The following is an 11,305-nucleotide window of genomic DNA, read 5'->3' as shown; positions in this document are numbered from 1 at the left end:
AATTTGTTTAACTTCTGATGTATGGACTGCATGCACTAGTGAAAGATATATTTGCTTAACTGGGCACTTTGTTGATGAGAATTGGAAATTGAATAGTAAGATACTTTGCTTTGCTAAGATGCCCCCACCACACACAGGAGTTGAATTAGCTGCAAAAATATATGGATTTTTGAAAGAATGGGGAATTGAAAGAAAGGTGTTCTCTTTGACATTAGATAATGCATCTTGTAATGATACTATGCAAGACATTTTAAAGGAGCAATTAGTTTTGCATGATAGTTTGTTATGTGATGGAGAGTTTTTCCACATTCGTTGTTCAGCCCATATATTAAATCTCATTGTTCAAGAGGGGTTGAAAGTGGTTACTTCAGCTTTGCATAAAATTAGAGACTCTGTCAAATATGTGAAAGGTTCTGAGGGTAGGATGAAGAAGTTTGAAGAATGTATAAATGCAGTTGGTAACATTGATACTAGTATTGGTTTGAGATTGGACGTGGTTACTAGGTGGAACTCTACGTATTTAATGTTGGAAAGTGCTATTAAGTATAAAAGGGCATTTGCTTCTCTTCAATTGAACGATAGACATTATAAATTTTGCCCTTCAAATGAAAAATGGAAAAGAGGTGAGAAAATATGTGAGTTTCTTGAGCCATAATGGAAAAGAGGTGAGAAAATATGTGAGTTTCTTGAGCCATTTTATGAGGTGACAAATTTGATTTCCGGTTCTTCCTATCCATTTTATGAGGTGACAAATTTGATTTCCGGTTCTTCCTATCCTACCTCAAATCTATATTTTATGCAAGTTTGTTCTTCCTATCCTACCTCAAATCTATATTTTATGCAAGTTTGGTCTTCCTATCCTACCTCAAATCTATATTTTATGCAAGTTTGGAAGATTGAAAGTATGTTGAAAGAAAATTTGCATAATGAAGATGTCTTGATAAGTGAAATGTGTAGAAAGATGTTTGACAAATTTGATAAGTATTGGAGTGAATATAGTCTAGTGCTTGCATTTGGAGCTATTTTTGACCCAAGGATAAAGCTTGTATCATTGGAGCATTTATATGAGGAGGTTGAGAGTGATCCAATTAAAGTTCAAGATATGGTTTCACTTTTGAAGACAAAGTTGAACAAGCTTTTTAGTGCTTATGCGAATATTATTACTCCACGTCCTTCCCAACCTCAAGTCACATCTTCAAGTATGCAAAGTGAAAGTTTAGGTAAAACTAAGGGTAAAAGAGCATTTGAAGTAAGTATTCTAAGTTCTAACTCTTCAATTTATATATATTTTGTTTATTTTCTATATTTGAATTTGTGATTGTGATAACATGTTTAATGTTATAAATTTTAATTTCTAACTAATGTAGGCAATTAAAAAGTATGATAGTCGAACTGTTAAGACTATTGGAAAGTCAGAATTGGAAATTTATTTGGAGGAGCCAAAACTTGAATATGCATACTATGAGGATTTGAACATCTTGGATTATTGGAAAGAACGTATGCATAGATATCCTGCACTTGCATTGATGGCACGAGATGTTTTGGCTATCCCAATTACTACTGTTGCATCGGAGTCGACATTCTCTATTGGTGCTCGTGTGCTCACCAAGTACTGGAGTTGTACTTTGCCTGAAAAAGTGCAAGCTCTTATTTGCACAAGAAATTGGTTGCATGGTTATGCTATTGGTAAGTTACTAAGTTATTATGTTTGTTTACAAAATAATAAAATATTGGATTATATTTTAGTTAGTTGATATTTTGGTGTACTGTAAATTTGTAATTTAATTCTTATTTATCTTTTGTGTTGAATATTTATGTAGATACTGAAGAAAGTTCAAATTCAAGTTATTCAACATCAAATTTGTCTTGTGAAGATTCAAATGTTGTAAATCTTGTTGATGAAAATGAAGAGGTAGAAGAAGATGAGAATGTTGGGATGTTTGAATGATGTAATGGTTTGAATTTATGTAGTTAATTAGTTGTCTTTGGAGTTTGAACTTTGAATGTTTGGTTTAATGGTTTATGAACTTATATAGCATGGACTAATTTATGATATTTACTTATTTTTAATGATTTCATTGATTTGTGAACTTTTTACAACTATATATGCAAATATGTTATAACAAGGTAACAATTAAGTAATATATTAGAGTATATAGAATTAGACTTAAGATTTTAGACACATAGCTTTTTAAAAAAAAAAAAAAAAAAAGCGGGCTTTGGCGGGCCCCCGCGGGCCTAAGGGGGGGCGGGGCGGGCTGCCCAAACTTAGGCCCGTCTTTAGGCGGGCTTTTTAGCCCGCCCCGCCACAAAGGCGGGCTTTGGCGGGGCCCGCCAGCCCGCATTGACAACTCTAACTGTACGAAGGAGGAGGTGAAGGTGATGGTGGTATGTACGAAGAAGATGTGGAGGGTGAGGATTTTAATTTTTTTTTTTTTTTTTTGTATTATGGCATAGGTTTCAAAAATATTTTTTACAAAAAAAAATGTTTTCGCTTGTGAAATCCTGCACGCCCCTGCTGGGGATTGAACCTGTGACCTCTCACTTGGGAGGGCCACAACTATGCCGCTTGACGACAAGGTCTTTGGCCTTTGAGTTCTTTTATGTCAATTCATTTCTTTTTTTCAAAATCGGAACACTATCAAAAGCTTGAAAGACGACAGTGGTGATTGGATTCTTGATTCTCGACGGCTACAGGACCATGTTCGAGAGTATTATGTTCGATTGTTTGCAAATGACACTGATTACACGCACACCACCCACTTGGAAGGTCATTTACCCGCCCTTTTCGTCGGACGAGTGGCAGGCTTTTAACTCGCACATCACCAAGGAGGAGGTTCGTATCGCTGTTTCTGACATGGCTCCTTTCAAAGCTCCGGGGCCCGATGGTTTCCACGCGGCATTTTATCAACAAATGTGGAGTGTAGTTGGAGATAGCCTTTTCGAGATGGTCAGATGTGCGTATGAAACGAGACAATTGCCAGTGGGGCTGAACGATACGCTCATAATCCTTATCCCCAAGGTGACCGCCCTTGAGAACATAAAACAGTTCTGACCTATAAGTCTCTGTAATGTTAGTTACAAAGTAATCACAAAGATTATAATAAACAGATTGAAAAATGTTCTTTCGAAGCTAGTGAGCGCCTTTCAGAGTTCTTTTGTCCCTGGGAGGTATATCACGGACAATGTCCTCATATACCAGGAGGTAATGCATTATATGAAATATAAGCGAGGGACGAGGGGCTTTATGGCTATTAAGTTGGACCTCGGAAAAAGCCTACGATCGCCTCTCGTGGGATTTCATTCGTTGAGTGCTAGAGGAGATTGGATTTAACTCGAATTGGGTTGATTTAATGATGTGTTGCATAGAGACCCCGTGAATGTCAATCTTATAGAACGGAGAACAACTCCGCCAATTCGTTCCACAAAGGGGAATTCGCCAAGGTGACGCCATGTCTCCAGCCATTTTTGTGCGTTATTTAGAAAAACTCAGCAAAATGATATCACTTCAGGTAAGTTCTGGTGGATGGAAAGGGATCCGTTTGGATTCTGACGGGCTAGTCCTGTCCCATCTTTGTTTTGCAGATGATATGCTTCTCTTCTCTGAGGCCTCTATTGATCAAGTAGAGGTCATTCAGGATTGTTTGACCAGATTTTGCGAAGCGTCGGGTCAAAGGGTTAGTTTTTCAAGTCCCAAATCATGTTCTCTAAAAATACTGATCCGATAATCGCAGCTGATATTGCTACAAGGCTGAGCATTGAGCAGACTGATAATTTAGGAAAGTACCTCGGGGTGCCCTCTATTCATGGGAGGGTCACTTGCCGAACTTATTATGAGTTGTTGGATAGAATCAACTCCAGATTGGAAGGATGGCGATCCAAATTGCTGTCTATGGCGGGGAAGGTTACCCTAGCAAAATTAGTTCTTAATGCTATTCCCTTGTATACAATGCAGACAACTGCATTACTTAAGGGGATTTGCCAAGAAATTGAAAAGCGCACGAGGCGTTTTATTTGGGGTGGTAATGGACATGATACTAACAAAATCAGTCTTGTTAATTGGGAAACGGTTACTAACCCAAGTCTGTCGGGGGACTTGGTATATGCAGACTCTCTGATATGAATACGACCTGTATGGCAAAGTTGGGATGTCGCATTAAACAAGAGAAGGGTACTCTGTGGGTTCAAACATTAACCAGTAAATATAAGAATGCCAACATGAGTAACCGTAAAAGTGTTTCTAATGATTGGCAAGGCATTACCAAGGCTAACCATCTCCTAGAGCATGGGTTGACAAATATATTTTGGAATGGCCATAATACCTGCTTTTGGATGGACAAATGGTTGACTCCCCAAACTTTGTATCAACATATGAATGCTCCGGTGAGCTTCCCAGAACTATACACATCCGTGCATGATTATTGGGAAGAAGGTCGTGGTTGGCAGTGGGAGCGTTTTCAATACGTACTCCCTGAGAATGCTAAGAGGAGGCTAGCTAGTTTTGTCCTGTTAGAGGATGCTGACGCAAATGATAGCATTGGTTAGGGTTTCAATCCTGATGGGAATTTTGCTATTTGCTCAGCTTATGAGGCGGTCAATCGTTTCTCTCGTAGTGACGGCTGTATGGACTGGGATAGGATATGGAATCTTAAAGTTCCGCTACGAATCTGCATGTTCTTGTGGCTGGTGAAACATGGGAGAGTTATGACAAATGCGGAGCGTTTCAAGCAGAAAATTACTACTAATTCGTGTTGTTTCCTTTATGCAGGAGTTCAGGAGGATTGCAATCACCTCTTTAGGCAATGCAAGGAAGCGAAAGGCATTTGGCAGGAGACTGTCTGTAACCAAACTGCCATCCAGCTGGAGCGCTTCAACTGGGCGGAGTGGTTGACGGTGAATTTGCGTAGTGACCAATGGATGGGATTCGGCGACAATTGGCCTGCCAGATTTGCTATACGGTTGTGGTGGATTTGGCGGTGGAGAAACGAGACAGTCTTCAATGATCGACATATTCCTTTGGATCAAAAGTTATACTGGATTGAGCACAAATAAGCGGAAACCCAGTCAGCTTTCTCTAATCATCACTCTCCAAGTTCGCAGGCGAGGCAGTCCATCAATGGGACCATTGTTTGGCAGAAGTCGCCACCGGGAGGGGTTAAGATCAACGTTGATGGTAGTTATTGTTGGAGTAATTCAAAGTTAGTGGTTTCTGGTTAAGCATTAATAATTAGTGGTATTCATTTGTTAGGAATCTTAAAATATATTTCCTATTTGATAGCAGTAAGTTGTGTACGTGGGTCACTTTCTTTGCCCACTTTGTTTTCCATTATTTCAGCAGTTGTATGGTTGCCTTATATAAGGCTCATTTGTCTTTGTTAATAAATGCAAGAAGTATCAGTGTTTTCCATCTCCTATAATTCTATCTTGGTATCAGAGCCAGCAGGGAGTGAGAGAGAAACAAGTAGGCAACGCAGCCATTGTTTCAATTGAGAGCATTTTCTATATTTTTTTGAGTGACACACTGTGAGAAACAAAAAATTGAGTGAATCCATGGCAAACAATGGGACTTCCATCACTTCCCCACCGTTCATTCCCATGTTCAATGGAGAAAAGTATGAATTTTGGTCAATTAAAATGATGACCCTCTTCAAATCTCAAGAGCTATGGGAATTTGTTGAAAATGGGTATGAAAAAGAAGAAAAGGATGAGCAGAAATTGAAGGAAGCTGAGAAAAAGGATGCAAAAGCCTTATTTTTCCTTCAACAATCAGTGAGTGACTCTCTCTTCCCACGAATAGCTTCTGCAGCAACATCCAAGGAAGCATGGCAATCTCTGAAAACTGAATTTCAGGGCTCGACGAAGGTAATTGAAGTAAAACTCCAATCTCTTCGTTCTGATTTTGAAACTTTGAGCATGGATACCAAAGAAAATGTGCAAGATTATTTATCTAGAGCTAGCTCACTTGTCAATAGAATGAAGTCTTACGGAGAGAAAATTGATGATCAGACTGTGGTTAAAAAGATCTTGCGAACTCTCAATCCTCGATTTGATCTTATTGTTCCTGCAATTGAGGAAGCACATGATCTCTCTACCTATTCTTTTGATGAACTAATGAGTTCTTTACAAAATCATGAAGAGAGACTGAACAGAAAGCAAGGAATCACTGAAGAGAAGGCATTTCAGATGAAGGAGGAAACCTTTAAAGAAAAATCTGAATTCTCTGGTGGTAGAGGAAATAGCAGAGGTGGATACCGCGGACGAGGTCGCGGTGGTCGCAATGGTGGTAGAGGTCGTGGTCGATCATCAGAGCAAAGACATTTCAACCAGAAAAGCTCCATTCAATGCCACTATTGCAAAACATTTGGGCATAAAGAAGCAGCATGTTGGTCAAAGCAAAGAGATGAGGCAACAAAAGCCAATATAGTCGAGAAAGATGTCCGGAGAGATGATGAGCCAGAAACATTATTCATGGTGCATTTTCCCCACAACACTGATAATGATGTCTGGTTTATTGACAGTGGGTGCTCCAACCACATGTCGAATTCTCGCTCATTGTTTGAAAATTTGAATGTCTCACAAAAATCTGAGGTTCAACTTGGTGATGACAAGAAAGTCCAGGTCGACGGGAAAGGTACGATTGCTATCTGCACTAGCAATGGTAAAAAGAAATTATTGCATGATGTTTTCTTTGTACCTAGTTTGGCTCACAACTTGTTGAGTGTGGGACAATTGATGGATAATGGGTTGGTTATATTATTTGATAATGGTCAGTGTGTTATTAGAGATAAGAAATCAGGTCAAAATATTGCTAATGTCAGTATGACAAAAAATAGAATGTTTCCACTTGCCCTCTCTGCTGTAGGAAACAGGGCTCTTGTTGTTAAGGGATGTAGTGACTCTGACTTGTGGCATTTGCGTTATGGTCACTTACATCTTAATGGCTTGAAACTGTTGAGTCAAAAACAGATGGTTTTGGGGCTGCCAAACATCAATACACTTGAGTTTTGTGAAGGTTGTGTCTTAGGGAAACATAAAAAAAAAACCATTTTCTGTTGGAAAGTCATGGAGAGCATCTGAATGTCTTGAACTAGTGCATGCTGATTTGTGTGGGCCAATGAAAACAGAATCCTTGAATGGGAGTCGTTATTTTCTATTGTTCACTGATGATTATACAAGAATGAGTTGGGTTTACTTTTTAACACTCAAGTCCGAAGCACTTGACATGTTCAAAAAGTTTAAGACGTTTGTTGAGAAACAATCAGGTTTTTCTATAAAGAAGTTGTGCACAGACAATGGTGGTGAATTTTGCTCAAATGATTTTGATGTTTTTTGTGAAAAACTTGGAATTTTTAAGCAGCTTACTGCACCATATACCCCGGAGCAAAATGGCATTGCTGAACGGAAGAACCGAACTATTGTAGAGATGGGTAGAAGCATGTTGAAGGCAAGAGGCCTTCCGAATAAGTTCTGGGCAGAAGCAATAGCAACAACAGTGTATCTTCGAAACATCTCTCCCACAAAGGCAGTCATGAATCAGACTCCATATGAAGCATGGCATAGTGTGAAGCCTATGGTAAGCCACTTAAAAGTTTTTGGTTGTATAGCCTATGCTTTGGTAAAATCATCTCGTCATAAACTTGAAGATAAATCAGAAAAATGTATTTTTCTTGGTTATAGTTTGCAATCCAAAGCTTATAGGTTGTATAATCCAATAAGTGGCAAGATCATTATAAGCCGAGATGTGTTATTTAATGAGTCTGCTAGTTGGTCTTGGAGTTTTGACAACACAGGGAAAATGATTCCTTTTATTGATGTTAGAGAAGTCTCTAGTGTAGTTCCAGGTGGAACAACCCCCTTGCCACATGAAGATAGTGGCAACTCACCACACAACAAATCTACTCCGCCAACAAGCCCACAACCCGGTAGCAACGCCACTTTTTTACCAGAAAGTACACCGGAATCTCGACAGAGGTTCCGTTCACTAAGAGATATTTATGAAACAACAAATTTTGCTCTCTCAGTGTCGGATCCTATTTTCTATGATGATGCTGCTCGGGAGCAAGTATGGCGGGATGCAATGATAGAAGAAATGAATTGCATACAGAAGAACAACACATGGAAGTTAGTTGATCTTCCGAAAGGAAAAAAAGCAATTGGGTTGAAATGGGTGTTCCGTACCAAGTATCATGCTGATGGAAGTGTACAAAAACATAAGGCTCGGTTGGTGGCTAAAGGCTATGCACAAGAACAAGGTGTTGACTATGATGAGACGTTTTCTCCCGTGGCTCGTTTTGAAACTGTGAGAACCTTTCTTGCCTTAGCTGCTCAACTAGGTTGGCCAATTTTTCAGTTTGATGTCAAATCTGCTTTCCTAAATGGAGAGTTGAAAGAGGAAGTATTTGTTGCTCAACCTGAAGGTTTTGTAGTCCTTTGGGGAAAACAAAGTCTATATGTTACAGAAGGCGTTGTATGGCCTTAAGCAAGCCCCACGTGCATGGTACAACAAAATTGATTCTTATTTTCTGGAAAATGGTTTTGAGAGGAGTGAAAATGAGCCTACACTCTATTTGAAGAAGCAAGGTAATGATTTTTTGGCAGTTTGTTTGTATGTTGATGATATGATATACATGGGTTCTTGTGAGTCTATTATTGCAGAGTTTAAGTCTAGTATGATGAAGAAGTTTGAGATGACAGACATGGGATTGCTGCATTATTTTCTTGGGTTAGAGATAAAACAAGGAACTGATGGTATTTTTCTCTTCCAAAAAAAATTTGCAAAAGATCTTCTCGTAAAGTTTCAACTGACAGGGTGCAAACCTGCTTGTACTCCTATGAATATTAATGAGAAGTTGCCAGCCAATGATGATACAGGAGCAGCAAATGCAAAGATGTACAGAAGCATGGTGGGTTGTTTGAATTACCTCTCTCACACTAGACCTGATATTGCACATTCTGTAGGTGTGGTTTCTAGATTTATGCATACTCCTACAAAGCATCTGTAACACTCCTCGGGCCGGCTTACCGTACATCCTGAGGAGTCTGGCTTGCCGTACAACCCAAGGTGTTACCGCCACACCCAAAACAAGTTCTATCATCCCCTTGACAGACCCCGCTTCAGGTGCACAGGCTAAAAGAAACTTACTCAACACACACAGTCACTCATTTTGAAATAACATACAAGATATATATATATATATATAAATATTTACAAAGTAAGTACCGGAAATTTTGCCTAACGGCCAACATAAGTTTAAAGCCCTACATGTCCCCACTAACCAAGATCAGTCACTCCCCTGGCTACAAAATATATTTACACAAAAGGAATAAACCCCTACAGACCTTCTGTGCATCCTGCTTACACGATCTGGAGATACGTCGGACCCGTAAACTCACCCCAGACAAGATGCCATTCCCCTTCGTACCATGTGATATGGTCTAGGAACCGGGAAGCGACTATGACCATAGACCACTCCTCCCAACTCTCGGGAGGACTCGGGTCCCAAGGGTAAGGATAATAAACTATAAACTCTAGGGGGTTACTTCCTACCAGCACCTCGATGGGGTAAAAACCAAAAGTGGCCTGTACGTCAGGACCCTCAGGAATAGGAAGAACACTATTTACTGCCGGTGAGCTATTGGGAGCTATAGGAGCATAGCCAGGCGCATAAGGGTCGGCGCCACTCATCTGCTGTACAAAAACGTCGTAGTCCATGCCACGACCTACACCTTCCGACGAACTAGGGGAGTTCGTCGGACTGCAAGAACTAACGCTGAACTCCATCTGAAAGCAACACATTGAAGTGTAGTTAGCGCGACGGCTAAGCAAGGAGATCCGTGGATCGCCCAAACTTAAATAAAGGTTTTCTAAAACATATATTTTTGATTAAAGTATAACAACACAGTGAAACATATACGTACGTAGAAGAAATCATATCACTTAGTCAAATTGGACTTCTCTTACAAATAGGAAATAATATTTTCCTCCAGTCAAACCTGTAGTTATTCAAACTAGTTTTCAACCGTTCCTCTCAAGGAGCTTTCCATCAATTTCCATCTCATCTCCGCTACAGAGTAGCCATATCTCCTTACAAAAATTCACTTAGTTTCTTCTTCGAAAGTGTGAGGCCTTTGGAGCACTCTAATTGTCTCCCTCTTTGACCACTTGGATCATTGATCGGGGTAGTGGTCGTCCCCCGATCTAACGCTGATCCCTTGGCACCAGGTACGTTAAAATGATTCCCAGTCGGCCTAACCGGGTCCGTTAAAACGAAACCTGCCCGCAATAATCGGGGTATCTATACCTTAAGTGTGCACACCCCCGTGGGAATACCGCATCCGACGAGTTATATAGTACCCAGCGACTAGACGTCGCATAAGTATGAATTGGATGTCATACGGCACAACATTTAATATGTAACAACCGCTGGGCAAGGGCACTTCATGCAGAGCATATGCCACCCGTGGGTTAGTCAAGGTCCTCCTCCTCTTGCTCAGAAACTAAGGTTTTCCTTCTCTTTTCTCTTTAACGACATTGGTTTTAACCATTTCTTTTCAGAAATTTCAGCTTGGCGCAGTCTGAAAGATCGAGCCGGTAAGAATAGTTCCCGAACTCTTTTTCACTTGAAATTTTTATGGTAGAACCCTAACTCATAGTACTTGATGTTCATAAAAAGTTTTGGTCATCTAGGTTCACAAATTTACACAGAAAATTCCCTTTTTGCCCTTGGCAGTGTGCTGTCCGGATTTTTCTTCTCTCTGGACCAGTTTTGGAAAATAATTTTGAAACCACACTTATACTACTCCAAAAATTATGAAATTTTTATGGTAGCATCTACACGTATAGAACTACATGTATAAAAAAAATTGGATCAAAATACCTTACCGATTTGTCCCAGAAATTCACGGAAGTTACTGCCAGAGACTAGTTAAATTTCTTGTCAATATTTTCACAAGTGTAAGCCTATATGGGCATAAATATGATTTATACATACACCTTATATACACCATATACAGGCAACTTATACTAAACATTTTTACTAAATTTCACCAAGTCACAATCAACCATCAATTATTCAAATTTGAGCAATTTAGTCCAACTTAAGGGAACTCCTTACCTCCAAAGTAATTAATATTGTCTTAAAGATGCTTTTGGTGGATTTTCCCCAATTCCTTCTTGAAACCCTAGCTCCCAATTCATCATCATAACAACAAGATTCAAGAAATCAAGACTTAGATTCTTAATCTAGGAAAGGAAATAAAGCTATCTACCGAATAAAATTAAAGTTTTACCGAATCTTTGATGAAG

The 11,305-nt window shown here is 39.5% G+C and overlaps 2 protein-coding genes across 5 annotated transcripts in view; one reads left to right on the top strand and one right to left on the bottom strand.

Moving 5' to 3' along the window:
* Window positions 1–2,734: 2,734 nt before the first annotated feature.
* Window positions 2,735–4,123, top strand: LOC116027093. The gene is made up of 4 exons (XM_031268519.1): window positions 2,735–3,022; window positions 3,134–3,205; window positions 3,396–3,642; window positions 3,735–4,123. Exons 1-4 carry the CDS (start codon window positions 2,735–2,737, stop codon window positions 4,121–4,123), a joined length of 996 nt encoding a protein of 331 aa, XP_031124379.1.
* A 5,039-nt stretch (window positions 4,124–9,162) lies between these two features.
* The window catches only part of LOC116027187, a 10,122-nt gene continuing 7,979 nt past the window's right edge, over window positions 9,163–11,305 (bottom strand). For 3 of the 4 annotated variants that reach the window (XM_031268650.1, XM_031268652.1, XM_031268651.1), the window contains one exon: window positions 9,163–9,781. In XM_031268650.1, coding sequence (XP_031124510.1) covers window positions 9,765–9,781 — 17 coding nt within the window. In that variant the 3' untranslated portion in view covers window positions 9,163–9,764. Of the gene's footprint in view, window positions 9,782–11,114; window positions 11,272–11,305 lie in introns of those variants that run through there. The other variant, XR_004099925.1, reaches the window with a different exon arrangement.

This window comes from Ipomoea triloba, chromosome 8 (assembly GCF_003576645.1).
Source record: "Ipomoea triloba cultivar NCNSP0323 chromosome 8, ASM357664v1".
In the NCBI taxonomy this organism is placed as follows: Eukaryota; Viridiplantae; Streptophyta; class Magnoliopsida; order Solanales; family Convolvulaceae; genus Ipomoea; species Ipomoea triloba.
The sequence above is the reverse complement of the archived record's forward strand: the minus strand, read 5'-3'. Positions and strand labels throughout refer to the sequence as shown.

Coding starts and splice junctions, on each gene's coding strand:
- LOC116027093 (XM_031268519.1), top strand. CDS start 2,735: ATGACACTGATTACACGCACACCACCCACTTGGAAGGTCATTTACCCG. Junction 3,206..3,395: donor ATGTCCTCATATACCAGGAG/GTAATGCATTAT, acceptor TCAATCTTATAG/AACGGAGAACAACTCCGCCA. Junction 3,643..3,734: donor AGTAGAGGTCATTCAGGATT/GTTTGACCAGAT, acceptor CGATAATCGCAG/CTGATATTGCTACAAGGCTG.